Source organism: Achroia grisella, unplaced genomic scaffold (assembly GCF_030625045.1).
Source record: "Achroia grisella isolate CSIRO2021 unplaced genomic scaffold, CSIRO_AGI_Agris_v1 utg2156, whole genome shotgun sequence".
Taxonomy (NCBI): domain Eukaryota; kingdom Metazoa; phylum Arthropoda; class Insecta; order Lepidoptera; family Pyralidae; genus Achroia; species Achroia grisella.
The window spans coordinates 514,754-536,001 of NW_026712714.1; the positions used below are offsets into that span (position 1 = coordinate 514,754).

At 34.1% G+C, this 21,248-nt stretch overlaps 1 protein-coding gene across 1 annotated transcript in view; it reads left to right on the forward strand.

The window, feature by feature from the left end:
- Positions 1 to 6,258: 6,258 nt before the first annotated feature.
- The window catches only part of LOC131842307 (uncharacterized), a 69,780-nt gene continuing 54,790 nt past the window's right edge, over positions 6,259 to 21,248 (forward strand). The window contains exon 1 of the mRNA XM_059190845.1: positions 6,259 to 6,459. Coding sequence (XP_059046828.1) covers positions 6,310 to 6,459 — 150 coding nt within the window. The 5' untranslated portion in view covers positions 6,259 to 6,309. The remainder of the gene's footprint in view (positions 6,460 to 21,248) is intronic.

The following is a 21,248-nucleotide window of genomic DNA, read 5'->3' on the forward strand; positions in this document are numbered from 1 at the left end:
TTATTTTATATCTAATTTATCTTATATATAAAATTCTCGTGTGTTTTCTATGTGTAATATGTATGTATTTACGAAAAAAAAAGTATCTATGTACTTGTATCAGTTATCTAGTACCCGTAATATCAGCTTTAGCTAGCTTAACTTGGGACTAGATGACGCTGTGTGAATTGTCCTGAGATTATTATTATAGATTATTATTTCCCATCAGTGAATAAAATTCCCATATCTTTTAAACAATTATTCAAATATATATTTCAAATTACTAGTATTGTAACTCGTTTCAATAATACAGATTGATGTATATTAGATTTTAGACTTTATTACATTCATATTAATTTTATTTTAACTTGATATAAATTTGAAGTGCCCAATCGTGTATTATAGGATCTTTGAAAATGTATCTTAATATTTAAAACGCATACAAAGATTGTATCTAAATGTAGCAATATACATTATAATAATTAAAACTGATAACAAAATCAGAGGTATATTACAAAAAAATATATGTATACAACAAAAATACATAGAGCTGTATTCAGCAATAATATAATTTATAAAGTGCCATAAAATTGGGGCACTGTTGCCAGTTGCATAGTGTGCGGTGTACCTTATGTTTACATGATCAATACTTGGACCTAATACTAATTGTCGTTGTTTTCACATCACAAAATTAATATATTTTTAATTTGTGTAAAAGTGGCTTCTAGTCTATTCGTCATTTATTGTAAAAATCGTTATGTTCACAAATTTGGAACGATCTTGTGTAAAAATGTTTATTGGATATTATGTCGTTTGGTACCATGTACACACCAAAACAACTACGCTACCGAAAATGTCCGTTGTATGTATTTATTTCCCTTATAAATACTCGCAATGTGTACAGACCGTGCAATTTGAGGGCGACACCAGTGGCGCCAAGTGATTAGTGTACAAAGTAATATTAGCGAATCACAGTTAATGTGTTCAATCACGGTTAAAGTAAAATGAAATTTAACGTGTAGTGTGTAAAGATTAAAATTATATAAGAGCACACGGAAATTGTTATATTGCGACATAACGTCACGCTCCACGGTCCAGCGATATCCATTTTTTTTTATGATTATGCGACAGACAATAAGAGTAAGGAAGAAACGCATACCGCTATTGGATGTCTATGGTTTATTATTTGTTAATAAATGTTTATTTTTATTTGAGTAATCTTCATAAAAGTTAAGGAAATATAGCAATAATAAACTTAACATACAATAATAATATTATTATTAAGTATCGTTTTTTTTGTAATTTGTATGTTAGAATAAAATGGAACGGTGGACCGTGAGGTAAAGTCTTAAAGGTTTATTTTCAACTCCGCTTGCTTCAGAGACTAACTTTGTTACCTTCAGCGCCTTGTAATAAGATAATTAAGTTACTCGCTAGTTAAATAAATTGTAACTTGGCCATATTCCATTTGGTAAGAAAACTTATTCAAATTCAAAATCTTTTATTTTGATTTTTTCAAAATTTTTTCCTTACCGTCCAGTTCAGTATATAGATCCAATTGAGAAGAACTGCCAAGAAACTCAATTTAATTACTTATTTTAATTTCAGTTCATACGTCACAATAGTAACAGGAAACAGTGTTTCGTTTGTCAAAAATGATACAGCTGTTTTTTTAGTGTATACAACATGTATATTATTGTATATATTTAAGCAAAAAGACGGTTCTTGGGAGAAATGGCTAATGATAGCCTAATTGCTACACTGGACGGGACTACGTTTCATGGTCTTTATTATATATTTCAGACCTGACTGATACATGTAGTGGTTACAGAGTTACTACACACATGCATACAAACTCACGATATTAGTGCAAAGAATTGCGTGTAACGTACACACAAATATATACACCACATTGGTGCAAATCAGACTACATGATGTTTCATATATTCTAACCATACACACGACACCGTCCTCGCCGGCGAAGACGACGACCTCAACCACAACATATGGTGCTTCACACTGGCGCCCCATCTCTCCGATCAGTCCCCCGTCCAATTCAAACGGGGATCGAAATTACGACGACTTGAGACCCGGTTCAAAACCCTAAGTAATAGTGCCCTTAGACTGATATCGTATCCGTCAGGCAGGAGTTGTCCTTCAGCCGCTCCATAAGTCCATCCTTTGGTTTGGAGTGCCATCTGCACTCGCCCCTATCGTCCGGTGAAGCTGTAAAGGCCAGCTGCAGCCAACAGCATTAGAGTAGTCCGAAAACATTCATTTACAGTCTTCTAAATATTTGCTTTTGGGTTATTGAATTTATGGTTCATTGCTATATCTCAGCCTCCTGGTTTGTCTGCTCTTATATGAGACGCGTATAATATAAACAAACGGAATATGGCCAAGTGAAGCATTGTAGCTTTACATTAGGTAATCGTGTCTATTCAAGATGGAAAATAATAGCATTTTTCGCGTATTGTTATTGAATTGAAATTCTCTATTAAAACGAAAATTTACCAACTTAAATAGACACAAGTGCAGTTGCAGTTCAAACGAGAAATAATGTATATAAAGACGCTAAAATATCACACAGCAAATGTATAAATACTGATTTGCTTTAATCAATACACGAGTATTAATCTCAGTGCCCTCGTGCAGGCAAATAGTTGATCGATCGACGACAAAATGTCGCCCGATATGCGGTTGACCTTTGTCTTACATGGTTTCTCTTGTAACTCACACACGACTACTATTTCCAGTGGCCTCGTGCAAGCAATTATTTGATCGATCGACGACAAAATGTCGCCCGATGTGCGGTCGGCCTTTGTTTTACATTGTTTCTCGTGTGAGTTGCAACTTATAATTATAACATTGTGATTGTTATTGCCCACAGAATGTGAAATAAATTTATTTATTTGTTATAATTAAATTATTTAATACGCTATTTCTATTTAAATGAATCTTGTTTTAACCAAAGATGTTTGTTGATGATCACTGTATAATTAATATTATTAAATAATTTATAAATACTATTACATATTTTATAATGTCGAGGCAGCGGGCGGTCAATATATATATTATGGCATACGTAACAGATTTATAATATAGAAATATATATTTAAATTAAATTATTCGAGATTGTTTCATTTGATTTAGCCCTTTTTTGTCTATTGATTTTTTTTATTAATGTCTAGCTGACCCCGCGAACTCTATGTCAAAGGTTTTTTGAAGTTTAGTTACGCAATAAAGTTCTGAACCCTGTTTGACAGGTATCAGCAGTTTGTATGGGAAAATATGTGTTGTTTTTACTATTTTACATGCAATTTTTATATTTTATATTTTACAGGTAGTTGATATAGTAAGAAGTAATTTGGCTACTGTTATAGAAAAATAAGTTAAATTTCACGCAGACGAAGTCGCGGGAACAGCTAGTATATAATAAGTAAATTACAATATATGTAGTTAATAAATCGACATATTATATCATAATACATATATAAAAAGATACTATACTAAATATATTAAAGCAAATATATATGATTATATAAATACATAACGACCTAAGCATCAGGGATGTTATAGATATGAAATTTCGGATAGGGATAGGTTTCGGATATAGGAATGATTATTATACCGGATGCGGATATGAAATTATTTCGGATTATCCGTTAGTTTCGGATAATTTCGGTTACGGATAATAATTTTTAAGGAATTTCAAAAGGAAATTACAAATAGCAATAAAATGGTTACATAACATGTATATAATTAAGAAACAACATCCGAGTTTGTCATAAACTTTACAATATATGGATTCGGTTACGGTTACGGATATTTTTTATCATATATAAAAAGATACTATATTAAAGCAAATATATATGACTATATACATTAAGCGATTAAATATTTATAAGATGATTGTTTTGGAAACTGCTTCATGTATTGATCGCGGCGAGAGGGTGATTTTTCAGAAATTTATCACGGTGGTTTCCAGGGGAAACCGCGTAGAGGTCAACCTGACTTGGTATATTGCTAGCAGATCATCAATCCACATTACTGACACCCTTCGCCTCTACTACAAGTGTTTGTTACCAAGTATATCATAATAAGTACTACTAAGTTACGCTAATTATATGGGTAAGTTATGTTCTTACAACACATATATAAACTATATAGGTCCGAGGTTTAACAATATGACACGTATTTTGTACGTAACTATGTAAGTACTATATGTTATGACTATCTGTATGATATATCTTAAGGAAGGTGTTATATATGTATGTTATAAGGACAGAGGAAGGATCTAAAAGAGATGGGTGGACTGTGTAAAAGATGATATAGTAAGAAAGGGAGTAAATAACGAGATGACTGCGAACAGGGATGAATGGAAGAGAAAAACATTACGACGACCACAAAAAAAACTGTAAAGCGACTTCTTGTCCATATTTTATAAAAAAATTTAAGGGGTTCATCCCGAAGCTCCCACCCCTACGGGGGAAGTAACGGGATGAGAAAATCATACGACGGCCTCGATGGTCTAGCGGTTTAGCACACCGCCTTACTACCGATGGTCGCGGGTTCGATTCCTCGCACGGCACAAACATTTGTATTAATGAGTATGACTGTTTGTATCGGTCTGGGTGTTTTCTATGTATGATATTTATGTATTTACAAAAAAAAAATATCTATGTATTTGTATCAGTTGTCAAATTCACTGGTGCTCTGCCAGCGTAAACCGTTAACGCTGGCGGGTGCACCATTCCACTATCATAAAAAAAACTGACCTGACTACATGCTCTTCATATCATTCTCGACTTGTGGGCAGCCAGCGTATATTTTTGCGCAGGTGGCTATGTGATAATGATACTGTATCATTTATAATCCATAAATCAAATTTGTATATTTTTGTTACCTATTGCCAATACTAAAGATAAGATAATAGAAAATACGTAGGTATACTCAAATAGGTAAGTAATATATTCTGTAGACATCAAGTCACAAAATTATTAATAAAATTTCTCCTTTGCTTTAATAGTCACTATTTCCAGAAAATAAAAAAAAAATACGACCTATTTTTTCTTGCCTTATTAAAAATTACAATTTTTACAATGTTGTGTGAAATTATTTATGGACAGAGAAAATACTAATATTAAAAAATTAAAACAGAAGTTTTCTGCAAAACGCCATCTAGTAGCAACATTATATAACTAACAACACAAAAATGCGTCATCAACAAATTAGGTTAAAAAAATACTTCTATTCGGCGATAGATGGCGCAATACAATAAATTACATTTGTTTTCATAAACAAAGGTCCATCCATGAATTATGAGATTAAATACTTGTCCAATGTCTATTCGCCTTCAACTAAACCTACGTAGTCATAATATGCAAATAATTGTAGTTTTAATATATGTTATTATGTACCAAAGTCAATTTTTACAATTCACGTATAATGCGCCGACCCCAAATAGGCAGGTTCAAGGACAGGACAGAACAAAGTTACATAGTCATAAGTAAGTAGAAGGCTTGGTTACTATACACATGAGGTAACAGACGTAGTTTACATTTTCAATCCAATTTTTGAGGAGACGCCACAAATGATAATAAATTGTACCTACTAATTGAAAATAAAACCAGAAATGGGAAAAATATCTTTGTTGTATCAAACGTTTATTGAGAAAATGTACTAATTACAGTTCTTTGTAACTTAACTGCAATAAATATTTAAATACCTATATACCGATAGAAAATCAATGCCTTGTAGTTGTGTATGCATTTTGCATTTTACAAAATAGATCGATAATTCTACTGACGGACTTGCCCCATGCCGTTTGAAATTGGCGCGAATGACGTAAACACCGTGACGTTGACGTCACTGCATTTATAGCGTAACAGAGACCAGTCTACTCGTTTCATTCTAACATTCGAACAATGAATGAGCGCAAGAGAAATAGCAATATCCGTATAAAGGTTGTGAATCGAGCTCTCTTTTTTTCAAACCTGTGTGATGATCAACTAAGACTACACTTATTGATAAGAAAAACACTGATAAGAAATAAGAATAATGCATGTTATCTTTTTTAATGTCAGTTTAGAGATACTTCAATAAGAGTTAAACCATTATAATTGCGATTATAACTAGGTATAAACAATCAGTCAGTTTAATAATTACGTTACTTAATGAAACATTGGAGTCCGTATATGAACATCCCCAGTCGAATGACGTGAGCGCCGGTGGCGCCGCAGCGGCCAAAAGTAGGAACTAACAACAGTAGACAAAAATCGCTCGACAGAATTATAAGGTCGGCTGAGTTTTCTCGCGTTTTTCACGAAAATGGCTAGCAATATTAAGCCGATGCACAAAAGCAAACATTTTCCGATAGATCAGCTCGTGTGTGTTGGTAATTATGAGTTAGAGAAAACGATCGGTACAGGGAATTTCGCCGTTGTAAAACTGGCTACACATGTTATTACTAAGAGTAAGGTGCGTACCATCATCATTTCATCGTGTTTTTCAGTGATATTAGTGTTTATTTGCCTATATACTGTGATAGTGTCCGTCTACGCGACGTCCTGAGTGTTTTTGTGCTTGTTTATGATGCTGTGCTGTGTAGGTTTTTTCCACTCGCCTGAGGCTCGTTTGGATGCTGCGGCCAGGTTTGCCAAACAAACAACTAATAAGAACTCGTTTACTCTACTGATGGTTGAGGGGGCGAGAAGAGAGCGAACGTGTTTGTAAAAAAAATATATTCAATACAACCAGTTCGCGGTGTACATTATTTACAAGACGTCGTAGATAAGAATAATACTTTTGTAATCAGTCGCGTTATACGTTCGAACTTCAAAATTTCCCTCGAATGGGAAAATAAGTTTCCAATTCCAATTAGAACTTTTACTTTCGTTATTGTTTTGTGTAGAAATTAGAAATACTTTATTGTGGTGAATGACTGAATATAATGACCTCAATTATGTTTTTTTTTAATCAATTATAGTCAATTTGTTCATTCATTGAGTGTCCTCTCAACCAATTATTTTAGTCGTGTCTCCGTTGAAATATGTAGCTCCCGTGCAGTCATTACTTATCTAGAGACATCAATAAACTTCCTTGTTAGAAAACTACTCATCACCTATGTGGTACTCAGGACCTACTAACATGCCGCGCAATTTATTTAAAGACATTTTAAATGTCTTAACAAAGTGGACCTTAACAGGATTCCTATAAGAATAACATTGGCAGTTCAATTTGAAATTCACAAAATTTAAAAACAAACCAGTGAGTAGTTACCTTGTACCTACATAAAAATATTAAAAAAATAGTCCTAGCATATTTAACTTGGGGTAGTTAGTTAAATGGTCTACCAAATTATTGTAAAGCTAATTTGTTTAAAAATATTGTAACACATCTTTTTTAGACAATACATAGGCTGATTTTATGGTATAATCTATGCTCACAGCAAAGTTCTTTGGTTTTAAATAGAATGGAATAGAAAATCCTTTATTCAAATACACTTAATATAAGCACTTTTGTATAGTCATAGTTTTATTAATCTACCACTCTCGGAAAGTTGTCTCTTCATAATAAGAATGTGCAAGAAACTTGCATGTTGCTCTTTTGAATAATCCTTCTTATATGAGTTCGTAAACATTGTTTGCTATATAAATTATTACTGCATATATTCCATCGTTAACACCTTAAATATGTTTATAAATTGTCTCTGATTCTTAAACATACCAAATATAAAACAAAAACTTAACAATAATACATCAAACCTTTTCAGAGGAGTTTGAAAACAAACTTTTGGTCATGAAATTTTTATAATACAGTATGTCAGAGATGTTATGGATGTGAAATTTCAGATTCAGGTAGGTTTTGGATATAGGAATGATTATTATACTGGATAAGGATACGGATATGAAATTATTTCGGATCATCCATTACTTTTGGATAATTTCGGTTAGGAATATAATTTTTTTGAAGAATTTCTAAAGTAAAATATAAATAGCAAATAAAATGGTTACATAATGTGTCTCAATTAGGCTCCACCCCTATCTGATATTATCCGTAACTTATTTCGTATTCGGTTATGGTTACGGAAATTCTTTTATATCAGATATCCGATAGTTTCGGTTATGGTTATGGAGTTCCCTAACATCACTGCAGTATATAATGTGGAGAGAGCTGATTTAGTTACTTTATGAGTAAAGTAAACTAAACTGGAAGGCATTGGATGCGAGCACCGCAGGACAGATCATCGTGGAGATCTTTGGAGGCCTTTGTTCAGCAGTGGACGTCTTTCAGGCTGAGATGATGATGATGAAAGTAAACTTCAGAACTGTACGAATTGTATAGTATTTGTATGTAGGATTATGTTTTCCACATTTAGCCTCTGATTTGTTTTTATTTAAATTGTAAAACAATGCTCTGGAGATGGGCGCAAATGACTGCAATACAGTTTTTATAAACTAACGTAGATATTTACGTTTAACATGTTATTGTTCCCCTCCGATCGATCCCCCGTCCAATTCAAACGGGGATCGAAATTACGACGGCCTGAGCCGAGGTTCGAACCCCTAGTGGTGCCTCAGACTAAAGTCGTATCCGTCAGGCAGGAGTTGGCCTTCAGCTGCTCCATAAGTCCTTCCGCGGGTTTGGAGTGCCATCTACACTCGCCCCCTAACGTCCGGTGAAGCTGTAAAGGCCAGCTGCGGCCAACAGCATTAGAGTAGTCCGAAAAAAAAAATTTTTTATAACTTTGTTTTTGGTTTAAATAAATTCTTTAAATTTTAATTTGTGTCTGTTTGTAGAAACTGCAGGAATTTAGAACATTATTTCTCTCATTTTTTAACTAGATGAATATGGAATCACTTACTCATTGTACCAAAGTAAATAAGTTATACACATTTTTTTTTTATTGGGTTTGGACTATTGTCAGTTTTTTTTTATGGATGATAATGAAATGGTGCACCCGCCTGCGCTTACGGTTTACGCTGGCGGGGCACCAGTGGAAGATGATAAGATGAACATGAGGTCAGGTCAGTTAGCCCATCGTGACAAATTTAACAAGAATTTATCACGATGGTTTCCAGGGGGAACCGCGTGGAGGTCAACCTGACATGGTACATTGTTAGCAATGGGGTCATGAGTCCACATTACTTACAATCCCCTCCCCCCCCCTGTTGCCAGATGTTTGTAGCACCTGTAGCACTGCGACCTACATAGATCTATTGTGCTCTCCCTTTTTCAAAGTTCGCTACCTAGACCCGTCAGGGACAAGAATTGAAGGATATTCTTAGGAGCGATGGTTTTTATCTCCTCAGGATAGAGTGTAAACTTTCCAAAGGAGATATTTCGTTTATGCATGAGTGGGCTACAACCACATAGGATGTGTAGTGGCGTTTCTTCTTCAAAGTTATACACATGCATATAAGAATAAGAATAAGAATAACATTTATTTCATAAAATATAACTTAAGTAACATTGTAACTATGACCCCACACTAGGCTATGCCTGTATCCTGGAAATCAAAGCAGGTTTGACAGTTAACGTTACATTGGTACGGCGATATGCATATAAAAATTTAGTGTTTATATAATATTAATACTAGTAATATATGACAAAAAATAAAATAAAATAAACAAAGAATACAATAATAAAAATTACAGATATGTATTTGTTAGTCGGCGAGTGTGTGTGTGTGTGTACGTGTGAGTGTGTGTGTGTGTGTGTTTGAGTGAGTAAGAATGTTATTTGGAAGTGTTGTAAATTCATATAGAATCATTAGAATATTTCAGAATTGTACTTTATTTTAATACATACATTGTATACTTTAACATTAATACATATATATTTTTAATATTGATTTTTAGTGTTATGGGTAGGTTATTAATATTTGAATTTAATATATCTATACATATAAATAAAATTGGAGTATCTGTTTGTAATATTGAAATAACCGTTTTTTACTACATGCATATGAATATAAATATGGTACATACACCAAAATAACATTTTTTACAATTTTTGTCTGTCTGTCTGTTTGTTAGCCGGAACATCTCTGAAATGGCTGGACCGATTTTGATGGAATAGAAATAGAAATAGAAATAATCTTTATTCAAATAAACTCATTACAAGCACTTTTGAATAGTCATATTTTGATTCTACCACTCATTCGGAATGCAGATTCATCACAAGAAGAATGAGCAAGAAACTTGTGTGTTGCTCTTTTTAATAGATGTGTTTTTTTTTTATATATATAATTACAGTGTAACAAGTAAGAGGCATGCGACAATCAACTACTCATTATTAGTGTAATCAGATAATATTGTCAGTGCTATGTATTTAAAATTTTTCTACAAAAACATTATTATCGTTAACGAATTCTTCAATTTTATAGTAAGCTTTTTTTGCAAAGGAAGTGTTTTATTTGACATTTAAATCTTTTTTCTGGCAGATTTATAACAGACTCTGGTATTATATTTTAAAACCTTACGCAATTGCCATAAAACGAATTACTAACTTTAGCCAAACGACATTTAGGTAAAATCAGTTTGTTATTGTTACGTAAGCTTTTATTAGTGCAATCACTAACTCTTTTGAAACTGTCTATATTCTTCCTGGCATACATGATATTTTCATAAATATATTGAGAAGCAACGGTGAGGATATTTGATTCCTTAAAGCACTCTCGCAAAGACTCCTTGGAACCCATGCTATAAATGGAGCGAATGGCCCTCTTTTGTAAAATAAATATTGTATTTATATCAGCTGCTTTGCCCCATAACAAAATACCATACGACATAATGCTATGGAAATAGCTAAAGTACACAAGTTTAGCCGTTGCCACGTCTGTTAATTGTCTAATTCTTCTTACCGCATAAGCGGCAGAGCTAAGTCGACTCGCTAATTTAGTAATATGAGCACCCCATTGCAACTTGGAATCTAATGTGATACCTAGAAATACAGTATCATCCACAAAATTAATAGGTTTATTGTCCAACGTGATTTTTGAATCTACCGGCCTTACATTGGGGAGAGTAAATTTGATACATTTAGTTTTATTTGCATTTAGTAACATATTATTAGCCGTAAACCATTTTAAAACATAAGAAAGAGCACCGTTTACTTCGTCCAAATCATCAATATGTCGATTGACTTTGAATACTAATGAAGTATCATCAGCAAACAGAACTATGTCAGCTATCTTTTCTACCATATAAGGAAGATTATTTATGTAAACTAAAAATAAGAAAGGACCTAAAATAGAGCCCTGAGGAACACCCATTTTAATACTAGTTCCCTCCGACTTTACACCATTTATTTCGACAACTTGCATTCTATTATTTAGATAGGATTTCATCATGCTTTGTGCTTCATATTCAACGCAATCAAATGCTTTTGAAAGATCACAAAATACACCGACTGCATCCTGAGACCTCTCCCAAGAATCAAATATATATTTAATGAGAGCTACACCGGCATCAGTAGTGATAGTAGATGGGACTTTTTTTGGCAGGTAGCTGATGTAATACGGTGTAACTTAGGCTACTTTTATTTTATAAAAAGAAAGTTACGTACAAAGTCGCGGCTACATCTAGTACAAAATAATATAGCAAATTGATCCTAGATACTTGTAATAGATTTTACGACTGCATCAAATTGAAGTGTCAGTTTTAAAGTCGGGTTATGACAGTGACGCCTCAGAATTGACCCCAATCAGAGGCTGGTAAATACTTTTGTATACAAAATTACTACTAATCAGTATGCATGTCCATAGCACATAATAACCCATTAACATGGCCCATGCCCATACACGACTGTGACTGATTTGTTTTATGTGTATACTAGTTACTCGCCCCGGCTTCGCACGGGTGTACATGTATTATATATATAAACCTTCCTCTTGAATCACTATCTATTAAAGAAACCGCTTCAAAATCCGTTGCGTAGTTTTAAAGATTTAAGCATACATATGGACCGACAGTGACTTTGTTTATACTATGTAATAGTGATTGTTAGTTAATTTATGAAAGTTATTAATTTATATCTACTTAAATAAAATTTAACAAAAATTTTTGTTACTCTCTCACGGACTACGGAACGAATTTTAATGTTATTTTACAGTAATATAACTTATACATCAAAATTATATAGGCTATATTTTGTATTGAAATCAGCACAGCTAGTCGTACATATAAAAGATTTCTTTGCATGTGCAGAGTGGCGTAGTAAGGTAACCAAGGGCCCAGGGGGAAATAAAAAAATAGGCAGTTTTATTAAAACGCACATATCGCTATTGTCCGTCAAATTGCCAACCCACAGAACACCCGTCAACACACTGCCAACCCACAGAAAGAATTTAGGGGAATTCCGAAGGTATAACTTTCTAATTTCTCTCAACTGAGTTGCCATGATTACAGTCGGGTTGCAATCTGTCATATTTATTTCGAAAATGGGAGAAATTTTGAAAGTTCAGTTCGATCGAGATTTTCTGTTAAGGATTCGAGGGCCTACTGTGCTTGAGGGCCCCGGGGCACTGCCCTAGCTAATCTCTAGGTACATACGCCACTGCATGTGCACAACCTGACTGAAAGATGTGATCGAGAGAGATGCGATCGAGATTTTCTGGTAAGGGTTCGAGAGCCTACTGTGCTTGAGGGCCCCGGGGCACTGCCCTGGTTAATCCCTAGGTAGTTACGCCACTGCATGTGCACATCCTGACTGAAAGATGTGATCGAGAGAGATGCGATATTGATGCGATCGAGATTTTCTGGTAAGGGTTCGAGGGCCTACTGTGCTTGAGGGCCCCGGGGCACTGCCCTGGCTAATCCCTAGGTACTTACGCCACTGCATGTGCACATCCTGACTGAAAGATGTGATATTGATGCGATCGAGATTTTCTGTTAAGGGTTCGAGGGCCTACTGTGCTTGAGGGCCCCGGGGCACTGCCCTGGTTAATTCCTAAGTAGTTACGCCACTGCATGTGCACATCCTGACTGGAAATCTTGCCGGATGACAGCCCTAAATGTAAGACGCATGCGCGCAAAGTTAAGAATCACCTATCACAGCCGTCACATTACAGACGCCAACAATAACAGAGGCAGGTTTATCTTCGCGAACCAAAATAATAATATTGTTGTTGACTGAGTATCCAGTTCAAAGAGTTGATGGGACGATTATCTGCTTATAGCTATGGCTGTTTTCTAAAACGTAAACACACCGAAAATGGTTGAACGGTGCTCAGTTTCCATTTTTTTATGCAATGATGGTGGTAAACAAGCACACAGCCCATCTGATGGTGAACTGTTATAATGGAATGGTGCACCCGCCTGCGCTAACGGTTTACACCAGTGGAGGATGATAAGATGAGCATGAAGTCAGTCGCATGATGACGAGGACCCTCACAGGACACTGCAAACAAGCATATGGCGAAACTAGGCATAGGTCTAGTTTCATTTACAACAAAAATCTGCAGATTTTGCTAAACTGAAGAGGAAACGCCACTACACATCCTATGTGGTTGTAGCCCACTCAGCATAAACGAAGTATCTCCTTTGGAAAGTTTACACTCTTGCCCGAGGAGATAAAAACAATCGCTCCTAAGAATATCCTTCAATTCTTGTCCCTGACGGGTTTTGGTAGCGAACTCTAAAAAAGGGCGAGCACAAAAAATCTGAATTTAAACATCTATTATACATATTTATTACCAGCTGTTCCTGCGACTTTGTCCACGTGGAATTTAACTTTATTTTTCAAAATAAAAGTAGCCTAAGTTACTCCTTATTACATCAGCTACCTGCCAATACAAGTTCCGTCAAAATCGGTCCAACCATTTCATAGATTAGCCGGAACAAACAGACAGACAGACAGACAAACAAAAATTGTAAAAAATGTTATTTTGGTGTATGTCCCGTATTTATATTCATATGCATGTAGTAAAAAACGGTTATTTCAATAATTCAAACAGACACTCCAATTTTATTTATGTGTTGTTCGACAAATAAAAAAATTATTAAATACAAAAAAATCTTAATTTAAACTTATATATACATTTTTATTATTTATTTATAAGATATTCTTTTATGATGCTTGACTAGGGATGAGAGAGGGGGTGCTCGATTTGCAACATGGATCGTGCTGCAATTCTAAATTTCTTTATAATCAACATTGGATTGGAAAACCCGCATCTTAATTTTTTTTTTATGAGTAATGGGGGTTGCCTGAAAACCAGCGCTTTATAGGTGCACCTCATTGAGGTTGTGCTTATATCAGCAACAGCTGAGGCAGCTCCTATTGCCAACTTCCATGTTATTATTTATTTCTTGTTTTGTGTCTTATTGTAAATTGTATTATTTGTGTTATGTTGGCAATAAATCTATTATCTATCTATCTATCTTAAATACAGGGAATTTTATTTTTGGGCACTTTATTTAGTTCGAAAGGTTTAGGTACTGACTGAGCTTAACAGCAAGCTAAAATAGCTACTGCTCCTCGCCCCATTTCTCCCCTAAATATACTTTAGGTGGGGACTCTGTAATTGAATATAATTAAGGAAAAGGGGAGTTGAAATGTTGTATGCAGGTATTGACATTTTTAATACTAGAACCTAGAAAGTAATTTTTAGGCTGTTGAAAAAATAAAGAAAAAGTGTTGCCCTTACAACACTTTTTTTTTTATAGGAGAGATGTAAGGTTATGTCGAAATATCGTCATTTTTAAAGCTAGAAGTTTGAAACTTAATTTTTAGGCTGTTGATTGAATTTTATAGAATTCTTTTTCATTTTTGAAGCTAGAGCGATGAATCTTCTTTATTGGGTTAGATTACTAAATATTCGTTCATTATTTGGTCAAGATAACTATTTTACGCGGACGAAGTCGCAGGAACATCTAGTGACATATATTAAAAAAACACAGTTTTTATTAAATTTCTGAAATATTTAATTTATAACAAAATTTCACAAGTTCTCTAGTGCTTTTTCTCATCTCGATTTTCAATCGTTTTGTCTCCATTCGAGAAATAACGTGCGAAAACGCCATTCTTGCTCAGTGAGTGGTGAACACGGATACAAGTGTAGAGTGTCCGCTCCACGCCACGACACATACACCTGAGGCGACAGTTGACAGCTGGTTTCAATTGTATATATATTTCAATATATATATAATTGTATTTCAATTTGCTCGTCACACAATAAACATTGGTTTCGTTGATTCGTCATCACATAGCAGGCCAATATAGCCAACGTACTCAACTGTTAAATATTATGGAAGTCCTAGTTCTTTTAGCTGTAACTAGCTACTCGCCCCGGCTTCTCCCGAGTGTACATGTATTATACATATAAACTTTCCTCTAGAATCACTGTATGTATTAAAACCGCTTCAAAATCCGTTGCGTAGTTTTAAAGATTTAAGCATACATAGGGACAGAAAGCGAGAGCGACTTTATTTTACACAATAGTAATGATGATCAAACATTTGATTATATTTTTGAACTGTATCCGCTACTTCGTTCGCGTGGAATTTAACATTATTTTCCTATAATAAAAGTAGCCTAAGTTACTCATTACATCAGCTACCTGCCAAAAAAAGTCCCGTCAAAATCGGTCCAGCCATTTCAGAGATTAGCCGGAACAAACAGACAGACAAAAATTGAATAAAATGTTATTTTGGTGTATGTACCGTATTTATATTCATATGCATTTATTAAAATACGGTTATTTCAATATTACAAACAGACACTCCAATTTTATATGTATAGATGTATAGTATAGATGATAATTTTGCATATTTCTAAGAAATGTTCACTAAATTCACCTAACTGGGTACTAAATATTGTATACCTCAATGTAAGTTTAAAACCAAACTGTAATAGTATTTAATATTTTATCGAATTACATGTTATTTTGCGGAAGTCCTGTACTTTACGTCATGTATTTGTATTATTTTGTTAAATTCCGCTAACTTTAGCATGTGTAAGACAACAAATATAGACGACCTCGGTGGTCTAGCGGTTTAGCACACCGCTTTACGTCCGATGGTCGCGGGTTCGATCCCTCGCACAGCACAAACATTTGTATTCATAACTGATTGTTTGTATCGGTCTAGGTGTTATCTATAATATGTATGTATTTTATAATAATAATATATCTATATATTTTCACACAGCGCCATCTAGACCCCGTTAAGCTTTAGCTAGCTAAATGGGTCTAGATGGCGCTGTCTGTTGTCCTGAGATTATTATTTTTGATAACTGATACATATACATAGCTTTTTTTTTTTTGTGAATACATAATTTATATTTATATATATATATAAAAATTTAAACACCTTTTTTCAATATAACTCGTATTAGATATATCAACTCTATGTACTAGTAGAAGTATGTACTATAATAAAATAACAACTATATAACATTAATTTAACTATGTCTCTAACACAATTCACTTTAGCAATTAAAGTACAACCAGCACATCCTGTGCTCAAAGACCGAATGCCGCGGCCTTTTTTTTTTCAGTTATCTATGCTGATCCGTAACATAAGCTTTACAGCTTCACCGGACGTTATGGGGCTAGATGGCGCTGTGTGAATTGGTCCTGAGATTGCCCGACGGATTATTATTGAAACCACTTCGGTTCGAACCTCCTGACCGTCGTAATTTCGATCTCCGTTTGAATTGGACGTGATCTTACAAAAGGCTTCCCTTTTATACAGAACATAAGATGGTGAAATTTAATCAAATTACACCATATAAAAATTTAAACACCTTTTTTCAATATAACTCGGAAACGTCAAAATGAAATATGACAAAATGTTTCAAATAAAATGCCTTTTTTATACGTCTTCCGGGCTGAGATGATTCTCATTATTATTATTATTGTATATCGAATACTATAAATATATTTATTATATATCAAAAAAAAAATACTATAAAAATATATATAAAATATAACCGGTCCTCCTCTCTTCTCTTCCGCTTGCTGCCCAACAGGGTTCATAAGTAACCTACTATTATCTATATAATATTTATCTAGATACTGTAAAATTATTGAATGCAAAGTTATAGGAACGGTTTGCTCTTATCACTACGACTGATTTAATCTTATTGTTTTTTTATATTTGAGCCTAAATGAATTAGTACTTATTACTTCAGCTACCTGCCAATAAAAGTCCCGTCAAAATCCGTCCCGTCATTTCAGAGATTAGCCGGGGCAAACAGACAGACAAACAAAAATTGTAAAAAATGTTATTTCGGTGTATGTACCGTATTTATATTCATATGCATGTAGTAAAAAACGGTTATTTCAATATTACAAACAGACACTCCAATTTTATTTATATGTAAGTATAGATGTATAGATAACGTATGCATACGTACATAATAATTTCAGATAAGATTATTTTAGCTGATATTTCAAGTAGACGCGTGTTTGGTGGCGATATCGTCAGTAGCAATGATCAAGAAAATGGAGTGATTTTCTTCTTAAGTTTATTTTCTAACAACCCAAAGGTAGTCTGGAAGAGATTGCTTTGCGTTGAGGCCGCCTTTTGTATCAGTTAATGTACATTGTCTATTTTAATTGTTTCTTTTTCTGTAATTGGTGCAATAAAGAATATAAATAAAAAAGGAAAATATATATGTTCATCGATACATATAAATAATTCATATTGAATTGAATTCTTCCTCTTGAATCACTCTATCTATTAAAAAAACTGCTTCAAAATCCGTTGCGTAGTTTTAAAGATTTAAGCATACATAGGGACAGACAGCGATAGCGACTTTGTTTTAAACTATGTAACTAGCTACTCGGCCCGGCTGCGCACGGGTGTAATGTATTATATACATAAACCTTCCTTTTGAATCATTCTATCTATCAAAAAAGGCGCTTCAAAATCCGTTGCGTAGTTTTAAAGATTTAAGCATACATAGGGACGGACAGCGACAGCGACTTTGTTTTATACTATGTAATGATAATGATAACAGCATCTCTGTAATATTGAAGACTGATATAAGGTTTCCAAAGTCTGTACTGTATTTATATTCATATGCATATAGTAAAAAATGGTTATTTCAATATTACAAACAGACACTCCAATTTTATTTATATGTATATAGATAATATACGTAATTAACAATTGGAGGCAACAGAGAGAGAGAGAGAGAGAGCAGAACTGGAGTCGTGTCGTATCAAGAAAAAAGAGAAGAGAGAAAGAGAGTGGCAAGAGCTCCACCGACTTCGCACGGGTGTACATATATTATACATATAAACCTTCTCTTTAATCACTCTATCTATTTAAAAAAACTGCTTCAAAATCCGTTGCGTAGTTTTAAAGATTTAGCATAGGGACAGACAGCGACAGCGACTTTATTTTACACTATGTAATGACGTCTTTGCAAAAAATGAATTGAAGTATATATCAGTTGTCTAGTATCTATACCACAAGCTCTGCTTATCTTGGGACTAGATGGCGCTGTGTGAATCGTACTAAAATAGTTAAATATTAAAACCAATGAAAACTGTAAATCATAGTGTGGTTCAGGGATGGAAACTGTACGAGAATTTTGACCTTCAAAATTCAAAATTCAAAATATCTTTATTCATGTAGGTCTATTACAGACTCTTATGATATGACCGGAATGATTTCGGATTCGACAAGAAACTCAGCTCGTATTTTTTTTTAATGTTCTTCGGTTCGGGGAAATGTTCTTCCTTGTACAAGTTTGTTTGGAAGAGTTTCCTACGGAATCTGATATTGTCCGAGGTTAGACTGGGAAATTAAGCTAGTATATGAGATGTACGACTTTAAATAATAATAATAATAATATATATTTGTCTTATATATCTCTTTATCTTATATATAAAATTCTCGTGTCACAGTTTTCGTTCCCATACTCCTCCGAAACGGCTTGACCGATTCTCATGAAATTTTGTGAGCGTATTGAGTAGGTCTGAGAATCGGCCAACATCTATTTTTCATCCCCTTAAATGTTAGGGGTAGTCCACCCCTAATTTTTTATTTTATTTTAAGGCAAAACGTTTGCCGGGACAGCTAGTTGCACTATAAATAGTGCACAAGAGGCGAGCTTAATGCCATATGGCATTCTCTACCAGATAACCTTTGGGTAGAACTAGAAAGCGTCGTATAGTAATGGCGAAAATTTGTGATAAATCTTGCACAATTCACACAGCGCCATCTAGTGACAAATACAGCAGAGCTTGTGTTATGGGTACTAGACTAGATGAGAACTTACATTTTTTTTTGTTGATATTACAACTGTTACAAACGCGAAAGATTGTGACTATGGATGGATGTTTGTTACTCTTTCACGCAAACACTACTGAACAGATTTTGATGAAACTTCAGTAATATAGCTTATACATCAGAATAACACCAAATTTACAAAAATCAGTGTTTATCTCTAATTGTCATATTTAGCTTATTATTAAATGCCTACGAGCGATTCTTTTTAGTTAATACTACAGTTAAACTAAGTTTCGACACTCAACGACTTGTTTTTTTTAGTAATAATGTATATATAGATAAGTTTTTTTAAAGATTGTATGTGTCAAAAAAAAGAAAAAGAAAAACAGGCTGTAATTAAAAAAATGTAATTTTGCCGAAATAAATGTCAAGTAAGTGTGATGCGCGGGTCAGCTAGAACATACATAATATATATAGAAAACACCTAGACCGACATATCATATATCATAGTCATGAATAGAAATGTTAGTGCCGTCCGAGGAATCGAACCCGCGACCATTGGATATAAAGCGGTCTGCATAACTAAATCATCGAGGCCGTTATACATTACAATGTTGACAGCCCTGGTGCGGCGTGGCGCGTGCTCTGCTGGCCACAAATGTCTGTCAGCTAGTATTTTTCCCAACGTTTTTTTATAAAAGCATCTGTGGCCTTCGACCCGGTGCGTTTTGTACGGTGGATTGATAGAAAAATGTTTGTATTCGACGTGAATGAGTGACGTATACTAGTGTTGATTGATCAATAACGATTGATTGATTACAGTGCTCGTTATAGTTTGAGGACGATGATGGAATCGGGCTATCGCTTGTGGAACATGTTGAGAATGAAATTGGCTCAGTGAGAGTTAACTACTATGGTTTCCAGATGGACCCTTTGCATGACTACCTGATAGGGCAGTGCTAGCAAAGGACCTACTAATCAAATCAAATCAAAATTATTGTTTCATATGGACCTTTCGACCTCTTATGGACGTCATATTTTTATCATAATCGCTATCATCCAATTTGGCTAGCTTCTTTAGTTAAAATACTAATCAAATCAAGTCAAAATTATTTATTGGTATTGGACCTTTGGATCTCTTATGGACGTCACATTTTTATCATAATCGCTATCATCCAATTTGGCTAAGCTTCTTTAGTTAAAATACTAATCAAATCAAATCAAAATTATTTATTGGTATTGGACCTTTGGATCTTATGGACGTCATATTTTTATCATAATCGCTATCATCCAATTTGGCTAGCTACTTTAATTAAAATACTAATCAAATCAAATCAAAATTATTTATTGGTATTGGACCTTTGGATCTCTTATGGACGTCATATTTTTATCATAATCGCTATCATCCAATTTGGCTAGCTTCTTTAGTTAAAATACTAATCAAATCAAATCAAAAATATTTATTGGTATTGGACCTTTGGATCTTATGGACGTCATATTTTTTTTTATCATAATCCCTATCATCCAGTTTGGCTAACTACTTCAGTTGAGAAACTAATCAAATCAAATTAAATATTCGTTTTCGTATAACAGACTGCGAACCAGATGGGCCTCTGCAGTTACAACTTGGTAAAATGGGGTGTCGCTTCAAGGGAGACTTGCGACTGCGGAGCGCCATCCCAGACTATGGCCCATCTATTGACCTGTCCCTTGTGCCCAACATCCTGCACAAAGGAAGGTATAAAAATGCGACAGAATGTGCAAAAGTCGTTGCAACATTCTGGGGAATATACATTTACGAAAGAAGAAAACAGTAACAATTTTTTGTCATAACATTTTAAATGCGTATAATATATATATAAATATTGAATACAATGTGTTGTGTTACTTGTTATACTGTAATTATTATTATTTATATAAAAACATCTATTCAAAAGAGCAACACACAAGTTTCTTGCTTATTCTTGTGATGTATCTGCATTCCGAATGAGTAGTAGAATCAAAATGTGAGTATTCAAAAGTGCTTGTAATGAGTATTTGAATAAAGATTATTTATATTTCTTATCTATCAAATTCTCA